The sequence below is a fragment of the Apium graveolens genome, unplaced genomic scaffold (assembly GCF_009905375.1).
Source record: "Apium graveolens cultivar Ventura unplaced genomic scaffold, ASM990537v1 ctg4827, whole genome shotgun sequence".
NCBI classification, from domain to species: Eukaryota; Viridiplantae; Streptophyta; class Magnoliopsida; order Apiales; family Apiaceae; genus Apium; species Apium graveolens.
The window spans coordinates 69,783-93,874 of record NW_027418706.1 but is presented as its reverse complement, the minus strand read 5'-3'; the positions used below and the strand labels follow the sequence as shown (position 1 = coordinate 93,874).

The following is a 24,092-nucleotide window of genomic DNA, read 5'->3' as shown; positions in this document are numbered from 1 at the left end:
AAAACAAAAAACAATAAACTAAGATGCACAATAGTATGCTAAAGACCTTAATCAGTGAAAACAAATTCATACACAGACTAGTGAACTAGCAAACTTGAATTAATCAACAGATCACTGGATATAACTAAGAAGTAAAATTAAAAAGCCAAAAAGAAGAAATAAATCTAGATCTGAAATTAAGATATAAAGAGACCTGGGAGAAAAGGAGCAGAGAACAGAAACAGCGCCTAATGACAGCATGACTGTGTTGTGTTGCTGCTGAGATGTGATGGAGAATCTCGCAAATCATCTAGTTTTGTTTCATCTAAGCTCATTCGCGGCACTTAACCTGCCCTTTCCGATGTTAAAGGTAAAACAAGTTAACAGGAGTTTTAAACTTTGGATCTGTTTCGTTACATGAGTTATGTTCACGCTTCTTGTTATTTGTAAAATTGATGAATAAACACACAGAACAAAAGCCTGCAAGTCTCTACTGAGAATTATTTCCAGTTGTGTTCAATTTTTTGAACTTGTACCTTCAGTTTTCATTTTGTTGCTCTAAGAATTCTTCCTACAATGCCTTGGCATATAATTTATAGGGATTCGGGGAGACCCTTTACTGATCTACATCCGACTTTATTTAAATTAGTTTCAGATTGATAAGCAAAACTATATATTCTCGAAAAGAAAATCATGTACTGATCACTGTAACAATACTAAATTTCAACAGGACTGAAATGCTCAAAAACTTACAAATGCAATATTGAAATAACCATAAATATGAAAGTACATCACACGCATCCACTTCGTTTTAACTGCCAGCACTCTCAAGCCTTCAACTATATATCTATTTTCACAAAGGTTTTTATTATTGTCGCAATAAGGAATTTAAACGAGATGTTATTCAGCAGACTAAACATCTTATGTAAACGTCACTCATGAAGAGCAACAACATGCATGGAAGCTTCAATTTAAGGACGGTGAGGGAAGTGAGGTGGAAGGGGTGGGAAGTACTTCATCTTAGGGTGGTGGAAAAACTTGGGAGGTAGAACAATGGGTGGGCAAGGCTTCTTATAAATAGGTATAGGCGGATGTGTATAAACCGGTTTTGGTGTATAAACTGGCTTTGGCGTATAAACTGGAGTTGGGGGATGTGTATAAACTGGTTTTGGAGTATAAACTGGCTTTGGCGTATAAACGGGAGTTGGGGGATGTGTATAAACTGGCTTTGGTGTATAAACTGGCTTTGGCGTATAAACTGGCTTTGGCGTATAAACGGGAGTCGGGGGATGTGTATAAACTGACTTTGGTGTATAAACTGGCTTTGGGGTATAAACGGGAGCTGGGGGATGTGTATAAACCGGCTTTGGGGTATAAACCGGCTTTGGTGTGTAGACTGGTGTCTTGTTAAAGTACTTCTTCCATTTCTTTTTCCAAGGGTGATCAGCCAAAGGTGGAAGGTACTTTTTCCATGGGTGTGGAGTCAAGGGGGGTAGTGATGGCTTAGGAGAGTACTTGTACTTGTATTTCCACAAGAAGGCTGAAGTGCACACAGGTGTTGAGAATTTCAGTTTTCCAGCGGTACTAAAGGTGTGCTTCTCATTAACTTTCGACTGGAAGACAATCTTTGATGACTCTAGGCCATTGTGAGCAGGGCATGGAGCTAATGATGCACCGTGAAGTTGTGCATAGCATTCTTCCTTGAGTTTTCCATCTTCCAAGATTTCCTTTGGAAGACTCACCGTGAATTTTCCTTCTTTGTCAAGCTCTCCAACTCCCCTTGTTTGGAAATGTCCTTCATTGGATTTGCAGTCGACTGTCACCCGAAGCCCTGCATGCACATTTCAAGTGAGTATATCAACCAATCATCATGATTCACTGCCAAACTACATAAAGTGAATATTTGAAGGCATGATACCATTTTTTTTCATAATAACTTCCAAACAGAATAAATGCATAAATAAAGTACTTAAAGAACAACAAAAAGAACAATTTTTATATGTACCAGAGAAGGCTTGGCTAGTCTTAATGTTACTTTCTTTACAGTCTGCACATTCTCCTAGTCCAACAACCTCAACTGTCTTATCATCCCCATAACAGAAGCTCACAGAGACCAATAATGAAACCAAAGCACCAATTAGTACGCATCGGGAAACAGAAAGAATCCGCATTGGAAACCCCTCCTCAGACCCTGGAAAAAACCCTTACAAAGATTCAAGATTACAACAAATTGTAGCCCTGAAACTGATCTGAAGCTACAAGCTTCTTTAAGTGAGTGAGTATTAGAGTCCTAAGGAGTAGTCTTATATATAATGACCTTAAGGAGGTGGCTTAATTAAAGACCGACAATTTTATCAAGCCCACTTGAAGCTAGGGACCCATGGTGCTTAATTTCAGCTTAAGGTTCACCAGCAAATTTGGTCATTAAAACCTGGCATTATCAATGACTAAATGACCCTCACCTGTATGCACTACACATTACTTACCACTTCTCATAAAAAATCCTATGTATAAACCTTTGTTCTTACTGGATATTTGTATAAATGTAAAACATTTAATTTCCTAGGAATTTTAAGAGAATTGAACTGTGCTTCTTTACTCCTAGGACACTGTCTTTTCAGCATACAATAAATTATCTAATAAATGTAAAAAAATCAGTGAAGTTAGTAATGTGCTGTTATTTAAATACATTTCTGCACTGCAAGTATATTATTATGCTGACATAATGTACTTTTCAGCTCCATCTCTTGATATAAGATTTTTACCTTTCAGAAATGAAAGTTTCTACTAATTTACTTTCAAACCTGAAATAAGAATAAGAGTGCCTACGTAGAGAGCCTTCCCTAGACCATGCTGTTTCCGAATCAAGAGTGCTTATCAGAAATCTGGTTTATGTATCTCCCTTTCACACGAATGCAGAAGACTTAAGCTGATCTTGTAGTTAAACATCTTAATCTGTGTCCCAGGTCTTGGTTGATGCTGTTTTGTTAGAAAGAAACGCATGATTATGAAAGCTTGTTTTTGGTTTTAAAGGGTCAACAAGACATTAACATACACTTTAGATATAATTTGTTGTGATTTGATGAATCTTATACGTGTGTATATAAATATAAATCATGGTAGCAAAGAATAAATCCAAACAATCTGAAAGCTACATTTAAACTTGTCGAAACCATGCAGCATACAGATATTTTGTTAGAATTAGGTTCTGAATTTGATCCATTAACAAATGTGGTATGGTGGCCCTTTCTTTCAGAAGTTATCTGGAAGTTCATCATAAAAATTTATCTCCACAAAATATAAATGTAGGTTCTGTTTCATCATTTATCTTCTACAGTTCTAGGGAGAGTAGGTTGTGTTGGTTACAGCCTTACAGGTTACCACTAACAGTAAACTGTTAACTTGGACTTGGATCTCTAGAAAAATAGTTGATGTCTGCATCTGCACCAAAAAGTTTCTACAAAAATACAAATTAGTAGGTATTAATCAGATTTTGTACTCTGGCTGGCATCAACCTTGTATAATTAATTTGGGCAAGCTACATTTTGTCAAACTAAATGACAGCATGATAGCATTAATAAGCATGTGAACCTATCTCCAACCCCCAACCCAACAATGTGTGATTGCCATTTAGTTAGAGTAAAATCTATTGCTAAGAGTTAGATTTGTGATGTTGTCAATGCCATAATGCAGCAACCCTTAGTTGGTGATGGATTGGGGAGGCTGTTTAATGGTTCTCCAACCGTAAACTACATAATTTTGTTTGTCAATTTTTGGTTAGTTTCATACACTGCGTTGTAAAGTTTAGGTCCTACTTAGTTTTATATGATGGTCAAGTAGTCACATTATCGACATGTTATCGTATTATTTATTTTACACAAGGTAAAACTTCTTTAAATTATGCTGAGAGTCCGGTCAATGGTAGTCGTGTTAAAACAACTTCAAATTCTGTTGCAGAAAGTTACCTGCATAGGGTCTCTTCTAACCATTGGATTTGGCCATTCTGTTGCAGAAAGTAACCTGCATAGGGTCTCGTCTAACCATTGGATTCGGCCATTTGCTTGATTTTATACATCAAGGAGGGTTTGCCTCTGTCCAATATATCATAGTCTTGTGGCGCCTTCAAATTCTGGTGCAGAAAGTTTATGCCCACCTGCACAGGGTCTCTATTAAGTTCTAACCATTGGATTTGGCCATTTGCTTAATTTTATGCATCGACAAGAGCTTGACTTGCCCTATACATCAGTCTTACTCGCGACTTCACAAAACAACCCCTCAATCGATCCACTCATTTGTGTAAATGTTTTAGGACATTCTCAGTGGGTTCTATATCCCAATACATTGGAAAACACTAATTTTGTGCATCAAGTGGGAAAAAGTTCTACATTAAAACAAAAGTTCACGGTACAGTGCAAAAGTTTACGTCGCTTGTAATAACAAATATACTAAAGGAAAGCCAAAACTAAAAGAGGCACACTTAGTAGAAGAAAAAAGTTTTTACAAAATTGTGTTCTAACATAAATATACGGCAACTCCGCATTGAAAGAAAAAGCCTCAACTTTTACAAGGTCCAAATTGATGGAACATAAAAGATTCTAGAACATGCTACAACAGCAAGGCAGGTCTTTTCAAGTTTCACTCTTCCTGTAAAAACTGTTTACCTTCTTAGCCCTTAATGTATCTAGGTGTGCCTAACTTGGGTTACAGGAATCTAGCTTCAATGTAATAATTCATTCAGCCGAACTAGGTGAGAAAGCTGATTTACTTCTTCTTCTTTAATTTGCTAGACTGGGTATATGCAGTTCCCTGATAAAAAAAATATTAACCGGTAAGAAGTCTGAATGTTTTCAATTTATATTCAAGTTAAAAAGGGCCACCTCGCCCTTCTGGTGGTGTAAATATTTATCGTAATATCACTGAAGCATTGAAAACAAGTTTTGAATGTTAAACTGCATAAGTACAAACCTCGAGCCATTCATCCATAGAGGCATCAGTGGTTGCTGTGCCAACTTCCACCTTTTGTGTCCTCTTGGTTTTCTGAGCATTAAAAAAAGCATTAGGCTATAAGAACAATGAAACTATAACAGATTTTTACATAAGAATTAAAAAATTACTATATGTAATGAAGAGACCGCTTTTCAAAAAAAAAGACCATTCTTCTAAGCAGTAGTCAAGGAAATAAAATCAACTCTAATGCACTTGAAAGGGTAGACCGAAGACAAATGGAATGCACAATGTACATTGCAAAGAAGTACATAAATTAATAGTTCCGCAATTTTCAATTTCCATTAAGAAAAACTGTTTTCATTAATGTGACTGAAAATGGAAGGAAGATACCACAATTATTTATTAGTTTAACAAAATTCAAATCAAGCATATTAGACAAAGATAAGAAAAAGTGGGCAAGTCAGTGTGACCTACTAAAATTAGTGAAGAAATATATGTTGTCTTAGGTCATGTTAACAATTGGATGAGACATCCCAGTTCCCTTTTCTTTTCTTAACAATCTGTTGGAACGGAGGGAGTACATAAAAAAAATTAAACTATTTTCACGAAAGGAAATAAATTCAACCATTTTCTCTGGGACAAAATTGTGCAAGAAGATTATAATAACTCTCCCCCAAAAAAATCTTGACAAGGATGAATATAACTATAAGAAAAAAAAGGCGAACTACACTATACAAAACTAAATTTAAAAACACACACCACAATCAGCACATAAAAAGATAAAACTAAAAAATATGAGAAATACATGCACAACTTCACAGGAAATACCTTTGAGAATTGAGAGATCTGAGTACGGACCCACAGTCCAAAAAGGACAAGCAGTGCTACGGCAAGGGAAAACAGGAATACAGATTCAACACTTAGAGGACCACCCGCCTCAGCAACTTCAATAGTACCATTGTAAAATGTACTTTGGTATGCGGTCTGATCTATCTCATAAACAATGATTCCCACGAGATCAAATGTCCCAGCCTGCAATAGAAAGAAAATAAAGTAAGCGCTTTGACTAAAAAAAGTTGTTGGTGTCATTCAGAAATAAGCAAAAGATATTAGAGCGCTCAGTTCAAAAAAATGTCATGCAAGATACGAGTTAAAAAAACCACCTGCAAGAATTTGCTGACTGCAAAAGTGTATGGGAAAGTTGCCTGGGCTGAAGGAGGAACTGTAGCACTGTTAAAGGTCTATGATGGGAAAAAAATAAAATGTGAGCATCAATAATTAGAAAGTAATGGTAACATAAAAGTCGCAAATAACATAATTATCACTATTTGAAAATCATTGTAATTACAAGATACAGAGCTTAAAATCAGCCACTGTATGCAGCATTTTTAGGAATATGCAGAAGCATATATAGCTGCAATACATAAGCCTCAAACCGGATATCAGAGCTTATGGTGGATGTATAATTAGACTTTGGAAGATTTCGATATTACTCAAGCTCAAGTGATAAGTATATGTTATGTTGGCAGCTTACAATAATCCTGAACTGATCACTTGCATGAAGTAAGCAAAAGTTCAAAGCCTATTTGTCGTACATCTTATTGGTGGAAGTGATTGGAAAAATGAATTGCTAAATTTATTCACAAAAAGAGCAAGTAATTGCAAAAAGGCACCACTGACTTAAATTACCTGTGTAGTAAGATTCTGAACGAGCAGATTATGATCATAAGGAAGATGAACACTAGCATGAACAGCAATAACTTTTAGATTTGATTCCCCTGTTTCAGGCATCAAATAGTCAAGAGAAATCACAAGTCCAAAGGCAAGAAACAAGAAATTGCAACAAAGATTAGCCAATAGATAATAATAGGTTGTGCTTTATTGTGACAACTGCAGGAAGAGGGAACATTTATAGAGACGGAAGACAAAAAAGATTGAGTACTAAAACAAAATGGGAACACCATGACACAAACATCAACCATAAGAACACAACCCAAGATGAACAATAATTACCCTCATATTGCAATCCAATTAAGAGATCAGCCGCTTCCCCTGCAACAACAGCTGCATAGATATAAAAAAAGATTTCAATTAGTCTTGGATCCACCAATTTTGTTCCATGAAGTAGTGTAAAATTAAAATGGAACACCCAAAAAGAAGAAAGATACTAACATTTAGATGGATTTTTGGGGAAGACACAAACTGTTTCCACACCAGGAGCTGGACTAAAACTTCCGTCGCTGAAATCTTGGACATCATCGCCCACAATCCCAAGTTCTCCATCTTCCGTGGTTTCTACTTCTGCTTCAGACTCTGATTGACATCTAGCAACTGTGGTGCCACAAGAGCTTAGTTAGCCATTTATTTACATGATCCAAATAATGCAGAATGTTAAATAAATCAACCGGCGTGGATGAAATCCTAAAATTTAGACACTATCAAGAAAAGTCAACCTTAATGAATAATACTGCAGCATCTATTACAAATAAGGAAGGAGTACAATAAATCAATCTTCTCGACCTGAGTAGCTATTATAAATGCAGTAAACATGATGGCAAAATTTTGATTATCAACAGAAATAAGTCAAAACTAAAAAAACTCCAAATTCCGAAACAAAAGCTTCAATCCCGCGAAATTGCTTAACGGATCAACATATCATTGCATAAATTAAAAATTACCAAATGATCAACACACCAAATTAGAAAAACTGAAGTTGAATCAATCAAATGATGATGCTACAAAGTAAAAATTCAATTGCACAAATGAACAACATATCGAAAAACAAAAAAACAATAAATTAAGATGCAGAATAGTATACTAAAGGCCTTAATCAGTGGAAAATAAATTCTTAAACAAACTAGTGAAGTAGCAAACTTGAATTAATGAGCAGATCATTACATAAAAAACAACAAACTGAATATACAAAACTAAATAAATCAACAGATCAGTGGATATAAGTAAGAAGTAAAATTAAAAAGAAAAAACGAACAAATGAATCTAGATCTGAAATTAAGGTGAAAAAGAGACCTTGGAGAAAAGGAGCAGAGAAGAGAAGCAGCGCGAGGACCAATAGAAACCTAATCGACGGCATGATTGTGTTGCTGCTGAGATGTGACGGAGAATCTCGCCGAGATGTAAATACCCTATTAACTTGACAGAGAGATATAGCAAAGTAAATGAAGCCTTTCTTTATTTTTATTTTTTTTCCCTTTTCATTTTACGTTTCAGAGTTTGGCAGTGACAAATCAAGTTGACGTGGCTTCATGTAATTCGCTAATATACTCTGAGCTTTCTCTTATCATCCCATGGAGTAATACCGGCTTAATTTAATAATAATAATAATAATAATAATAATAATAATTCATTATTTTTCTTTTGCAACTCAGAACAATAAAATTGAAATAATTGAGAGGCGATTGAATTTATTTTCTCAATATGCAATCGAATTTGTAATTTACTTTACATTATTTGTCCTTTCTTTTCTTCTTTTTTCCCGGGGAGTATAATTTAACTACATATTTTACGATTCAAATGAATAAATATAGCCATTATACTAAAATTGAACTGGAAACAATTATTAATTTTTCAGTATTTAAATAATTTTTATAGTTACAAGAAAGCCTATAAAACAATCTCGATAAGAGTGTTGTTGTAGATATTGTTCTGGTAATCAATGGGACAGAAAAAAACAATCTCCCTAATATTGAATAGGTTACTCCCGAATGCCTGTATCATGGAAGCCAGAATATGTAACAAATTTCATTCAATCCTAATCTCATCGAAGCCGATCAAACCGAAAAAACAATTAATTGAGCTTTATGATAAGTCGAAATTAAAATCAGTTGAAGATAAAATGATAAATCCCGTACAGCATTCACAAAATCTTTACAAGCGCTACTGTTCCTTTAAATTCTATTGTAACTTGTACAACTACTGCTTGATAAGAAAACATGTGGAAATGCAGAGACGGCTTCAGCAATATCACAATACTGTTTAATCTGTCAGTTGAGTAAATCAGTCACCGTGGATGGTATATCTCTCCCATTTCTTCGTTGGATCATAAATCTGTAACAAATTGCAGAAAAGTAAAGAAGAATTACTAATGAAGGAAAGCAAAAGGTGTGTGGATGTAAGCATCATGAAATATATAGCTGGACTTTAGGAAATCAGAAAAAGTAAAAGATTAGATCTAAAATTCACTCCCTACAACACATGACCAATTTGCAGGAAAGTTGTGTTGTAACCTGCAGTGTTTCCAGTTACCAATAAGAAATGCCCAAAAGGGGTTTCTTTTCCTATTTAGGCTCTATTTGCTTAACGGGAAACTTTTCCAGCTATGCTTATTTTCCAAAACTCAAACCAACACAGTTACTATCAGAAATTCTGGAAAATATTTTTCAACCATCGTTTGGTCTCAATAAAATAAAATATTTTCCAAAGGAGGAAATTCCCTGTAAAAAATTTCTTCCCTTCAATAGAAAAGGAAAACAAATTCCAAATTGAATATTTTCTTAAAAATTTCCATAATTTTCTTCATGATAGTCAAACGATAGAAAATATTTTCCCGTAAAAAGATTTCCGTCAAATTTTTTTTACTGAATTTCATTTTCCAAGAAAATATTTTCCAAAATCAAGTTATTTTCCGACAGACAAACGGAGTTTTTTTTCATTTGCTCTCTCATCTCTTTACGTACAGAAAATGAGCAACCTACTACTCGTCTACAAAACCCAACTCCACCGGAGTGGATATCCAAAAAATGAATATGTAGAAATGCGGGCATCTTTAGCCTACAACCACGTTATTAGGAAGCTATTTAACCCACCCCACAAAGTTGCAAAGTATTAATCACACTGATGCAGTAAATATATGAGTAACTAAAGGCGGTACAACACCAAACTACCTCTGGTACTTGTTCTATAAGATTGTTTAGCACCATCTTATTAGGTACCAGACATTTAATAAGATTCCCTAGTTAAACACAACCAGAAGTATGTGTGTGTGTGTGTGAATGTGTGTGAGGGCGAGAGGGAGAGAGGGAGAGAGAGAGAGAGAGAGAGATTACCTCCCATCTTGAGGCAGGGAATATATGCTTGTTCTTTTCGTACCAGTGCCTTTCGACAACTTTGCCAGCATGTGACTGCCAATCGAAAAAAAATAGGCAGTTAATATTTGCAACTCCTTGTAAAACATGGGAACACATACTAACTGCTAAGACAAACAAATAACATCCTCACTCTTGGGAACTGTAACATGGATTATTTTGAAACACAAGCTCGTCTGAGTAGTGCCATTCATTCTTTAAATATAACATTGTGGCATAGATTGGCTTTATATAATTCCAGGAACTTACTAGTCCAATTAAAAAAATTACACATCAAACGAACTTTGGCTGAAACAAATTTTTCCTTGTCAGCTTAATCTCTCTCAATCTCTCAGTTTCTCTGGGAATTCTCTACGTACCTAGTTACTTATCTGCATCTGAACACTAAACACCAAATATACTTGCAATTCTACATTTATAAAGCCTAATTCTTGACAGGGTAACGGTCATCGCCAAACTTTGCTTTCCTATCCCCCTTTCTCCCAGAAAAAAAAAGAAAGAAAAGAAAGAGTTTAGTCTTATCGACCATGTGATTCGATTTGCTTCTTGACTTTATTATGAGATATAAAATCTCAGGTGTAAAAACATATATCAAATAAAAAATTAGCTGCAAGCCAGTTGGTAATTATGGCACAATATCAAATTAGTACTAGATATTCACTTCACTTGTTACTTGATGCAGATCTCCAGAAGACGAATATTACAATACATGTGTCATACCTCATCCTTCTCTATGGTTGCATCAGCAATCGTCCTGACATCCTCGTGTACATCAAAGTGGAAAAGCTGTGCAGGATAAAATGTGAAAAACATTTAAGAGATGCAAAAGAAAATAATACAGCTTAATGAATTCATAATAGATCAACATTTATGCGTCAAAGTGTATTCTTATGTGTGTGTGTGTGGAACACTTGGAATAATTTATGTCCATCTCACACAAGAAATTACAAGAAACTGAACATACCGGTCCACTTTTTCCCCTCGCCTTGTTAACAATCAGCTCATAGAAACTGTGTTGCTGAACGTCCAAGATCAAGGAAACAGTTGTTACTTTATAGATGGTCCCATGAAATATAATGTCGAAAATCAAGATGCTGACATAATAATTTTGAGACATAATTTAGCTAAAAGCTGCTTACATGAGGGATAATAAGGTCTTCTTTCACATAAAGCAAATTCTCCACTGAAGTAGTTCGGATCTCTCGAAACTCTGGTGCAAGTTGCTGTTGCACAGCCCGAAGGAACTCACCAATGGAATCGCCTTTCCGAACCTGATTACAGCAAAAATCATGAGGGAAAGAGAGAGAGGGGGAGGGAGGGAGAGGGAGAGGGAGAGAGAGAGAGAGAGAGAGAGAGAGAGAGAGAGAGAGAGAGAGAGAGAGAGAGAGAGAGGCCACTAATAACCTGGAGCACCCGCCTGTGACCAGCTCCATCATAGTAGCTGTAAGTGATTTGAAGAGGTTCATCTAGAAATCATGAGAAAACAAGTTAAGCAACTGTAAGTCAAGATGAAGAAAATGTTACAAGGTTGGAAAATTACTTTTAATATGCTCTTGTTCACGAAGCCATTGTTTCCTTAGTCTTTCACGTTCTGCTTGTTCCTCTGCCTCTCTCTCACTGTAGTATGCTTCACGCATCAAAGGTAAAGCATGAATATATGCTAAAAGAACAAGCCAAATCCAGATACTATTTTTAAAACTTGATAAAGAACACACACAACTAAAACTCAGAGTTGAAGAGAAAGAGACCTGTCTGGCAAAAAACTAGTTTCTACTGTGGGATCTTTGCCAAAACCCCTGTGTCCAAAGTTGTTTAGTTCTTTATTTTCTGCAGGGACTTGATATTAATTGGTTTGTTAGCACGGGATGAGATAATACTAACAAATGATACAAGTATACATAACAAGCCTCTTCTATAATAAATAAAAGCCTAGTTACCGTTTTCAGTCTTCGTTCTTTTTTTGAGATAACAATTAGTTAATTACCACATACCAAAGATTAACAAAAAATTTGTTGATAGGAGGCCCCAATCAAGCAATGTACAGAAACTTATCCCCTTAAGGTTAAGCATCCAAATGTTGATTGTGATCTATATCAAGCACTACAAGGATAAATAGTGACCCTCTTAGCACTTCCAAAAAAAATCTAGCTACAAAACTCAACCTCGTATATTTCTGAATACAGCAGAAATTACTGGTATACGAACACATTAAGGGAGTTAAACTAGAGAACTAGTAATACCAGATGTAATGACTAGAACTATCAGTTAATATAATTTACTTACTGTTGTCCCCGTCTTCTTCTTCACATCCATTCTCAAGGTCATCAGAGAAAGATAATCGAGGATTGGCCCTTATTTTTCGCTTTTTCAATTTCTGCATTTGAAGCTCTTCCTCCCTGCATTTGAGTACAAGAAAATATATAATAAATATAAAAACAGAACAGCTATGTAAAAGTCACAAATTACCATTATTTCACCAAAATAACACTCACTCTTGTTGAATCTTTTGAAGTTTCTCCTTCTCTTCTTCTTCAATTTTAGTTCGGATATTAACTCTCTACATAGCATCAAATAATTGTCAGCAAGAATTTTTTTACTGAAATTCAAGAATTAAATCAATAACTAACTAGCAATAGAGATATACCTTCTCAACATACTGCTCCCTGGTAACCAGGCCCACTGTTTCCTTCTTAAATGCAGTCTCAAGAATCTGATGAATCGATAAACCAGAGTTTAAGTTACAAAAATTTGAATATACAAGTACGGGGAACGAACAAGTACATCATTAAAATTCTACTAGTTCCATCTAACTCACTCACTCTGTATAAATATGTATATAGATGTCCATTGACTACAAAGTACAAAAGGATCAGACAAGGTAATTTGCAGTATTGTTTGTTACTTGAACTACCTTAACTGGTGATTTGTTTATAAAACGTGTCCGCTAAAATAGTTTGCAACATGACCTTATGTATACATAACCCCCGATCCTCATACACAGGAAGATCACATATAAATTTGTTCATATATATGATTCATTTGTTCTATATTTACCCCCAACAGCCAACAGTATGAATATAATACGACATGCGAGCTACCATACCGCAATTTTATAACATAACATATTGAAGTGACCCGTTACCACTTACCGCCAACAAGAGCGGTCTCTTTCAATCAAACAAGAATTACAATTACAATTCACCCAATACATGAAGATTAAGCAAAACAAACACATTATAATACAGTCACACTTAACCTATTCCGCTATCGTCACGTATTATAAATGAAAATAATACAATACAAACCCTCAAGGATTAGATACAAAAAAATCATGAAAACATAGCATTTCACTAACAAAACCCAGACCACCAAGTCAATCCAAATGATTGATATAGAAAGTAGAAGAAACGGACCTCAGAAGTACCCGACCCGAATTGAAGAAGACCCGATTGACCCTTAGTAGAAGCGGATTTATTTTTGAGGTCTTGAATCTTCTTTCTCTCAGCTTCTCTTTGTTTTTCAAGCCGTCGGATCCTAACAGCGTCTTGGGCCGTGCCCACGTAGCCATCTCCCATACCCGACATCCCTTCAACCTCTCCGCGGTGGTGCTGTTTGATGTTTTTCTTTTATTCCTAAGTTTTAGCCTATTCGGATTTCTTCATTTTATATACACTTTTTTGTCAAAAAAAAATATAAATATACTAGAAAACTTTTTTTATTAGTACAAATTTTTTTATTAGTGCGGTCTAAAATATATTTATTGAATATTTTTAACGATCCTACTGTACACATGCAAAAAATAATTAAGTCAACATATTTTAAAAAAAATACTAGAAAACTTACGTATATTTACATGGTATTCATATTGGTACAGTTAAATTTTTAATTTCATTTTTAAATATTATTAAATAAAGGTGGATTGGCATAATAGTTTTCTATTTTGGCCTTTAAATTCCATTTTTCCCTATATTTATATATTATTTTGAGGATATTTATTATATATGTTCTCAAAAGCACAAACTAAAAATTGTTTTAAAGAAAACGGTACATGTCCGGTTAATTGGTAAAAAACAAGTTTCAATAATAACCTAATTTTACAATTCAAACCACTTTATTAAAACTTATGTTTTTCATTTTATATAGTATATAATGGATATAATGGATTTTAAATTATATTATTTTTAGCGGAATTCGAACTTTAAAAAATTTGACAGTGTATATTTAATAACATAATTTTTTGTTAATGCCGGAATTCAAACCTGAAAAGTTAGATTTTGTATGAATAATAATATAAATATTTGTTATTGTTGGGATTCGAATATCAAAATTTGGGTAATGTATAAATAACAATATAAATATTTATTCACGGGATTGGAACCAAAAAAATTTGATGGTATATTCTTTAATTATTTTGATTATTTTTTTATTAACCAAATAAATTAAATAGATAATTGGCTATGTCTCAAAACTATAACTTTAAACCAACTTAAATCTCAAAAAGGCAAAACAACAAAGATATGATATCAACAACAAAAAGGGCAAAATAACCCTTGAGAGACTGTGATTCACTCCAAAAACCCCTTTATTCACTTAATCACTCGTGCACTTATGCAACCCAGATCAACAAACTTTTAAATACATGTGTTGTCATTCTTTCCCTCGTCCACGTTATCATCAATGTAACATATCTTAAGAAATCTGAGAGATTGCCTCTAACTGTCTTATCTAAAATGTCCTTAAAAAAATTCCCTCAAACAATACATGTTCCGTATTGATAACTGATTTGCGAAAGGCTTCAACAATAGACTTCAAAACACCTTCGTCAAGAATCAAAATAACTGATTGACTAACCACCCCTCATCATCAAAAGCGTAACCTTCATATATTCTTTATTTACTTTTATCCTTGATTGGAGTGCAGGACTAGGTGGAACACACGGAACAATGGCCAATGGATTTTTTCTCAACCTCATTATGAGCTTGTAGAGCTAAAATCAGGACAACACGCTAAACTTTTTCCATTTGAAAACCCTTTTGTTAAGTTTACATCATCTTCTTCATATATGATTTTCATGTCACCGCAAATTCATGAGAAATATGGGGGAGAAACATCGATGACCTCCCCGAGCCCAAAATTATTCTCAACTTTATCAAGGATTCCTAATGGTGCGCTAAGGGAAATGTCAGTGAAATGACCACCTCAAACCAACTGTGATTGGCAGAGATCATGAAAAATTACAATAAGGATCCTGAAGCCTGGCAGATTATCACTGGCATTGCTATCCAAGATGAAAAGTATGAGGAGTACCGATTCACAAAGGGTTTGATCAAATGTGATGGTAAACTCTATGTGGGAACCCAAGGAAATTGAAAGCAAAAATCGATATGGGAGCGCCATGATAGTTCTTATGGAGGATATTTAGGATCGGATGTGACTTTTAAAAAGTTTACACTGCTTTTTTATATCCTGATATGAGAAAATAGGTAAATGAATATAGAGCTTTATGTGACATATGCCAATGGTGAAAAGTGGAACTTAATTTCCTGGTGGACTTTTTCAGCCTCTTCCCATTCCAGGACAGACGTGGGAAGATATATCTTGTGACTTCATTTAGGGACTTCCCATATCACACGACAAATATTATATAATGGTTGTTGTAAATAGATTATCCAATGATAGGGTACTTTATTCCTCAGACTGATCCCTACATTGCCACTCAGGGAGCGGAAGCCTTCTTTGACACTGTCTATAGATTGTATGAAATGCCTAAATCAGCGGTGTCTAAAAGGAACAAAACATTTACAAGTTCTTTTTAGAAGTCACTATCTGATGCTGCAGGCACAAAAATTGCACCTTAATATTGCCTATCACCGCCAGTCAGATGGTCAAACTGAGAGGTTGAACAGGTGTCTAGAACAATATCTCAGAGTAATGGCTAGTTGCAGATCTAAGAGCTGGAATAAGTGGTTAACACTAGTTGAATGGTAGTACAACTTTTACCTTATAAAGATGAGCCCATTTGAAACTTTATATGGAGTTAAACCTATGTATTTTTGCATTCTCATCGACCATGGAGCTGCTAATGTAATAATGGAAGATTTTCAAGTAAAAGGGAATCAACGAATGCTCTATTACAAGAGGCTATCAAGCAAGCTCAACAAAAATGTAAATTCTATGTTAACAATAACATGAAGGAAAGTGGAATGCGGGAAGGTGATTTGGTCTTTTAAAAACTGCAACCCTATAAACAAGTTTCAGTAGCAGTCATGAGACATCTCAAATTGGCACACAGATACTATGGTCCTTATCAGATTCTGAAAAGGGTTGAACATGTAGCCTACAAACTGCATTTAACGGTTGGCAGCCTAGTGCACCCAGTCTTCTACATTAATTTACTGAAGAAGAAAATGTGTTTCAAATACATAGTCTCTTATACATTTCCCAAGTTGGGACCAGAGGGGCGGTTCTTAGTTTATTCATATAAATTATTGGAGTTCAGGTTCATTAAAAAAAACAGGGTGATAGTACAGTGGTTGTTTCATTGGACTTATTCGATTCCTGAAGATGTAATATGGGAGGATGCTTCTACCATCACTGAGCAATCTCAAACTTTCATCTGTGAGGTCAACGATGATTTTAAGAGGGCGGCAATGTAACTATTTTGACTAGATAAATAGTCAAAATGGTTATATTTTCTATTTATTGATTAATGTAATAATTAGATGATAATGTTGAAATAAAATGAGTCGTTTGGTGTGTTATTATTAGCATCAGGTTGGGATCATGTGCCATAACGGTACAAGAATTTAACCACTATTATATTGACATATGTCTAAAAAGAGATAATTTATAGCTTCGGGATAAAGAGATTGGGTAGGTTAGAAGTTGTTATTTCCCGTTGCTTGTGATTTTCCTTTTAAGTAACGTTGTATTCTTCTTTTCTGCATTTTTTATTCATCAGTTCCATTTCCACTCAATATTGTTTTGAATTTTTTGTTAGCTTGATTTTGTCGTTCCCTAAGTCCTGTTACTAACTAATTGGTTACACAATCTTATCCTCCAATTAAAATATATATTGATATAAACATCTTACTTGTTCTAATTTTTGACATATAGTGCGGGGTTTACCGATAGTATTTCAATTTATTTTTAGATCTGAATAACTCATTTCTTTCAAGGCTAACTTTTGTAATGTTATACCTTTACTAAATACTAATTGTAATTTTAAATTATTCATTATAACATGTTATTATATTTTTTTTCGAGGGGAATAAATATTTCAATGTTTATTTTATATGTAACATTTTATATCATTCACTCATAATTGTTCATTGAGTTTATAAATTTTCTTAGAATTTTTTTTACATTTTTCTTTTGTATATTTTTATGTAAATAACACTTTTTAAGTATTCTTACTCGCATTCCTAATTTAACATTATTTAGACTTGCCCGTTTGTTATAAACGTACTCAAACGAAACGTATATTAAAGAAGGTGAAGACTGTAGTGTAACATCCTCAAAGGGTCAAAGGATTTGGTCGTCACGATGAAAACTAAATATAAAACAACATGTTTAATCAATAAATAAATTTCAGCAAGTATATTTAACATCTCCGACCTCAACTATACCAAGATCTTTTAGGTTATAGTTTTAGAAACAAGATATTCAAATTCCAAAAATAATAATTTTTTGATCTTTTTAAAACTCTTTTTAATAATTTTCAAACTCATCAAACAAGAATAAAATATCCATAATTTTATTCCTTTAATATAGGAAATCACATAAAATACTCAAATAATAATAAATAATAATTTCTGAAAAATTTGGGATATTACAATCTACCCCCTTATAAGGATTTCGTCCTCAGTATCAGCAGAATAACACACTAGGGATCTTCTTGCCAACTTTTCAATCTTACATACGCAACTTTTCTGAAAATCTTAAATAAAAACTCGGGTTCTCTGTTTAACACAATTATTACGGGAGCTTCACTCCGCACTATAGTTTTTTTCGCATAAAATTTGGCTAACTTTTTAACATGATAACCTTCATTAATAGAGAGAGAGAGAGAGAGAGAGAGAGAGAGAGAGAGAGAGAGAGAGAGAGAGAGAGAGAGAGAGAGAGAGAGAGAGAGAGAGAGAGAGAGAGAGAGAGAGAGAGAGGTTGATTTCGTTATACATTACTGATATTACAATCGCATTACAATCCACCATTGTTCGTGGCAATCTGTCACAATATCTTATTTTACCTTGACAACATTAACTCATCTCAACTTGATTGACATACCTTTAAATATTATAGATAATAAAATCATGGAACTCTGGAAAGAAAAAAAAATCCACATCATAACAAATATTACAAAATTTGCGAATATGGGATTATAAATATTGAAGTAACACATTTGAAATATAAAAAATAACTAAGAGATCATTACGATCAAGAGAACTTATGTTGCGTGCCTTAGTTAAGACATTTACAAGTGAAGGTGGTTAGCCTTTTTGCGATGCACAACACACCAGTGATGGCGTCCCTACATCACACAGACAGAGAGTCCTGGAGTCCCCTATAAACAAGGGTGTTCATCTCAGTCAGGGTAGAAAAAATATGAAAGGAATTCAAAATCAAACGAATAATCAAGTGTTTCTAATAAATGATTCTATAATGCAACCCTTGTATCGAAACTGAATAGATTTTAAAGCCGCTATTTCTGGAAAAAATGCAATCCAGAAAATAAAAAATTGCTACAAAATGAGCAAGTGGTGCTACATCACCAATAAACCTGTCCACCGTATAAGAAAAGTGAAAGTTCAAATATCATAACCTGTATGGGCTTTCAAAACCTGAAAATAGGCTTCATGACATCCTCTAGCACATTTAGAACACAGACATGATTTGAAAATGAGTGTTAGAAAATATATACTCTAACATATACTCCCTCTGTCCCATTGATTTCTATACGTTACTTTTCGACACGCTTTTCAATGCTCATTTAAAACATAATTCCAAAATATTTTTTAAATTTTTGTTCTGAATAAAAGTTTCATGTTTAAACTTTTATTCAAAAAAAAAATTTGAAAAAAACATTACGGAACTATATTTTATAAAGGTCTCGAAATGTGTGCAAATAGTAAACGTATAATAATCAATGGGACGGAGGGAGTATCTCTTTTCGAGTGATGTCGAAATAATGTATAGATATAGAAGGTAATGCCAAGGTCTTTAAAATGCTTTCTTTATCGACTCTTCCGATGACTCGCCATCTGATTCTATACACTTCTTCATGTCCCTAAGGTTACCAATATTCTACACCGTCGTCGATTCGCAATAGCCTCATAAGTTCACACAATAGACGTCTATAACTGCCAAAAGTTTCATCCAGCTCAGCACAACCATCTCAAACGAGCACACATAATCTTAAGTTACTCGTTGGTACTATATCAATAGTCCAACACGAAATCTATAGGAGTTGTGGCGTCCTTACATAACTATGCACACTCCTACACACTCTCATTTCTAGTTTACTTTAACCTCGACCCTGATACTAACCTGTAACACCCCCCAAATCCCGGGTCAGAGGATTTGGTCTTTACGATTAAACCTCAATATAAAAAAAGTTTGTTTAATCAATAAATAAATGCTAGCAATGATATTTAATATCTGCAACCCTAACTATACCAAGATCTTTTAGGTTCTAGTTCCAGAAACAAGATATCCAAATTACATAAATAATAACTTTCTGATCTTTTATAAAACTCCTTTTAACAATTTCCAAACTCATAGAACAGGAATAAAATATCCACAATTTTATTCATTTAATATTGGAAATCACATAAAACACTCAAAAAATAATAAATAATAATTTTTGAAAAATTCGGGATATTATAATGTTATATGTAGGGTGAAAATTAGAATTATCGGATCTCTAATAATCATAAATGAAAATAACAATTTTTTGAAGGGTCAACTAAAAACATCCGATTGATTACACATTTTAAGGGGGTAAGTTATAATATGTCTTATTAATTTGGGTTACGAAGTAATACATAATTATATTCAATGTATTAACTAATATTAAAATTTTAAAAAGATTAGATGCATTTGGTAACATGGTAACATAATAATCGTTACACATATTACATATTACATGTATAATGTATAATAATAGAATAGTTACACATATTACATATATACAATCACTATACAACCAATGAACTATACATACATTCAACCAAATCTCACGTATATCTAATTATTATTTTTAGATTTATACTTTTGGTGGTCATTTGGAGTATTCCAAATTTTATACATAATAGTGAGATTCTAACCAAAAGATTTTTCCTTTGGTTATATTTTATATTTTAACATTTTTGCTATGATTTTATTATTTGTTATCTTAAGATCTTTTATTTTTTATTTTTTACTTTTATTTTAAATCAATACCTAACTAATTTTATTGTTAGTTTGTATGATATTCTATTTTCCAGACATGAATATTTTATTATTTAAATTTCCGGAACATATTACATGTTCTTCTGTTATAAAAGAATTCTTTTCGCGATGGACATTAGACTTCAACTAGTAATATAGCCCGTGCTTTGCACACAGGAATTTCTTGCAATATACAAAATTTATTTTAAAAAAATTTTAGTGCAATATCGCAAAATTCATCATACATTTGTATTGTTAAAAAAATGCAAAGATTAGCATAGGTGTCTGATACTTGAATTAGTATGTTGAAACACATAATTATATTTAATTATTTACGATTATAAAAATGTACATGGAGTAAATTTTAAATTTGTTAAAAATATTTTTAAATTAATTATGTTAGTGAAATTACATCACTAAAACAAATTGCGCGTGCATTACTGTATAATAATTGAAAGATATAAAATTGATAAATTGCTAATAAATATAAATAAAATTTATAATGCTTTATAAATTCCCATCACAAATATTCAATGAACCGATTAAAAAATCCAATATCTAATACCACTACGCATTTAAAAATACTACGGTCTTAATATTTTATCGAATATATTGGAAATTTTAAATTCTTAAGATCTTTGATGATGACTAATAATTTCACTCTGCAAAAAGTGGTCCATTAAATACTTTAAATTCAAGAATGAAATAAAAAACATGATAAGATATTAACAAAAAAAATGTATAAACAATATAATTGTAATTTAAAAGTAAAAATAAATAAATTAAGTTAATATATTTAATATTTAATATTAATATAACATAACTTATAATAAAAACACATTTCTCTCATTATAATTACCACCTCCAAATAAGGATTAAGATATATCTTTGATGCAGAGAAATTGGTTATTGCTATTGAGACTTTTAAAAATATAAAAGTTCAATAATTGTTAATAAGTTATAAATTATTATGTGAAAAATATGAACCTAAAAGTAATAATATTAACATTATGTCTCTTAATGATGACCTTGTACAAAATCACAACTACATGAGTTTCTAATGCTTGGTCAAAAACTTGATTCATAATCTTTAATTATTTTTTCACTACATTAATTGATTGATATGAAAAGATGAAATTATAATGATTTATGATTGATAGATATGGATAGAAAAGGAAGGAAAAGTTGATAAGCGATACCTAGGTAATTTTAAACTTTCCTTTAGTTAGTTTGTAGAAAGAAGCTAAAACAATTATTTCTTTATTTTATATTGCTGATAAATTATACAAATGATTATTGAGAATCCGAGTAAAAATATTTTAAAAATAAAAGCGTATCCGGAAAATCAGTTTATCAGTTTTAATTTTTTTAATTTAACTTTGGAAACAAACACATATTTTCAAGGAAGCATGTAAATTACAAATTTCGTTATTCTAGATCTTATTTTTTTTTAAAATTTGAAAAGATATCGATTGATTCATTACAAATCTTCATGAAGTTTTTCCAGTGATTCTACAAAATCATATAAAGATTTAAGTAAACTAAATATATGAAAAATGTATTGTTCATAAATATATTAGTTGTCTTGTTTTACCTAAAACTGTCCAATATGTTAAAAACCTATATATATATATATATATATATATATATATATATATATATATATATATATCGATCTTGGTCAAATCTTCATAAAGATATTCATTTAATTATATTGAAAATTATTGCAACAACTAAGTAAGCTGCATAAATTCAAGAATTACAATGTAAAAAAATCCTACAAAAACCAAGATGCATTGTAAAATGATCTTAGATTATAAGTTCTATTAATATAAAATATCATCGTATCGGCTCTTGTTGCAAGTCACAGTTTGGCACTGTACCATCTCTCTCGTGCAAAAATGATGAAGGTTAGTTTGTACTTAGTTTGAAAGTACAAAAACACATATATTCTACATCACCACTTTTGGATAATTATAGTATAATGTGTTGTGTATTATTATTTGTAATTTAATATGATTTACATAACAATCTCTTGCTAAGTAATGTCAAATTATTTTATTATTTATAATTTATACATTGCTTCTGATATTTAACCTCTACATTATACTCCAAGTTGATGTTTGGATGAATAAAAAGTTAGCCTAGGTAGCCTAGTTCTGACATACTTTTTGAAAATTACGTAATGATTTCAATATTATCAAATTTTGCAAGGTCGCTTATCAAGCACATAAAAAGGCCTTAAAGCTAAGAGGAAAAACTTCTTAGTCGGAATTTGTGAACATAATTCTTTTGGTTCATTGGTATATAATACAATACTCAATATAGAGTCGTTGACAATTAATATAAATGTGAAATTGATCGTTTGCGTATATATTGATGACAAAGAGTACCAAAACCATTCGCCATGGAATTTTGTGCCAAACTTCCTCGACAAATCTTTTTTATTTGCAGAGGAGGAATTAATTGTGAAGGATTTTATGATAGTGATAATAAAAAATTACCTGGATTTAAAAATTTTATGAAAAGCTATAATGTCCGACAAATGTATACGGTATTGTTGAATTATATTGGAGGTGGAAATTTATTTATTGAGATATATAATTCATCTGGTCTGGCAATAGATTATTCTGGTTGTGATTCACAAAATTTTGTGAATATACCTAATAATATAAAAGAAGAAGAGTTCATTCTCGGTTTGGATGATTTGGAAGATGAAAAGGCGAGGATGCAGTATTTTATAAGGGTTCTTGGAAGGGAATTAAGTTTTTACGAACATACCATCCGCCTATCTAATATTGGCCCATGGATAAGTAAAATGGTTGGTTGATACATAAATGTTTTCTTATATCTTTTTTGTGTTATAAATGTTTAACTTTTTGATTATTTTATTGATACAACTACTTCCGAAAAAAATGTCAGAATTATATGGACAATGGAAAGACGGGGACACTATACAATTGTGTTTTCTGTATAAAACCTGGGAAGTTAAAATTGAAAAATCCCACAATGATTGTTAGTTTGGTAATGGATGGAAACAATTCGTGAGGTATAATAGAGTGAAATATTTGACATTCTTGTGTTCGATTCACTTATTTCATTGGACGAACACCTGGTTCATATTTGTCTGTTCAAAAGTGATGATATTCGACCACATGAAATGTCATTAGGTAATGTTTGGCATTTTGTGCTTTATTAGTAATAATAATATTCATTATATGAGAATAGATGATTAATGCTACATCTATGATTTTTTTTAAATATATATTTTTTGAACAAGAACTGAGATAGGACTGCATCTTTTTTACATGTAATGCACTTGCATACGTGGCATTACAAAGAAATTGTAAGCTGACTTGGTATATACATTAATTTTTTAGTTTACTATTTCAAAAATATGTACTACAATGTCTTCTAAACTATTGTTACCTGACAGATTCCACCAATGTTGGTTCGTCTATTTTATGATCATATGCTTTCCAACGCGAATACAGTACGTTACGGAGATACTATTTTTCCAGTATCGTATAAAAAAGACACAGGGTATTGGAAAAGTGGGAAAATCTTCAAGCAATATAGTCTACAGAGACGTGATACCTTTTTAATCACGATTGATGAAAATCATGAAGCCAGGAT

The 24,092-nt window shown here is 32.6% G+C and overlaps 3 protein-coding genes across 5 annotated transcripts; all 3 read right to left on the bottom strand.

The window, feature by feature from the left end:
* Positions 1-678: 678 nt before the first annotated feature.
* On the bottom strand, positions 679-2,262 carry LOC141702256 (uncharacterized). Its single transcript, XM_074505949.1, has 2 exons — positions 1,985-2,262; positions 679-1,810 (listed from the first exon to the last, which is right to left on the bottom strand). The coding sequence occupies exons 1-2, from the start codon at positions 2,148-2,150 to the stop codon at positions 951-953; spliced, it is 1,026 nt and encodes a 341-aa protein (XP_074362050.1). The 5' UTR covers positions 2,151-2,262; the 3' UTR covers positions 679-950.
* A 2,163-nt stretch (positions 2,263-4,425) lies between these two features.
* On the bottom strand, positions 4,426-8,124 carry LOC141702262 (translocon-associated protein subunit alpha). The gene is made up of 8 exons (XM_074505957.1): positions 7,954-8,124; positions 7,099-7,257; positions 6,940-6,990; positions 6,616-6,704; positions 6,090-6,167; positions 5,755-5,958; positions 4,945-5,016; positions 4,426-4,785 (listed from the first exon to the last, which is right to left on the bottom strand). Exons 1-8 carry the CDS (start codon positions 8,015-8,017, stop codon positions 4,741-4,743), a joined length of 762 nt encoding a protein of 253 aa, XP_074362058.1. The 5' UTR covers positions 8,018-8,124; the 3' UTR covers positions 4,426-4,740.
* A 592-nt stretch (positions 8,125-8,716) lies between these two features.
* LOC141702271 (protein XAP5 CIRCADIAN TIMEKEEPER) lies at positions 8,717-13,679 on the bottom strand. 3 transcript variants are annotated; one of them, XM_074505968.1, is made up of 12 exons: positions 13,442-13,679; positions 12,673-12,738; positions 12,521-12,585; positions 12,312-12,424; positions 11,777-11,864; positions 11,569-11,645; positions 11,433-11,494; positions 11,168-11,299; positions 10,993-11,046; positions 10,749-10,814; positions 9,990-10,064; positions 8,717-8,991 (listed from the first exon to the last, which is right to left on the bottom strand). In XM_074505968.1, exons 1-12 carry the CDS (start codon positions 13,610-13,612, stop codon positions 8,941-8,943), a joined length of 1,020 nt encoding a protein of 339 aa, XP_074362069.1. In that variant the 5' UTR covers positions 13,613-13,679; the 3' UTR covers positions 8,717-8,940. The 3 variants fall into 3 exon arrangements, with proteins under 3 accessions (XP_074362069.1, XP_074362070.1, XP_074362071.1); XM_074505969.1 differs by having other exon boundaries at positions 11,777-11,855; XM_074505970.1 differs by lacking the exon at positions 11,777-11,864 and having other exon boundaries at positions 11,569-11,655.
* Between the last annotated feature and the right edge of the window lie 10,413 nt (positions 13,680-24,092).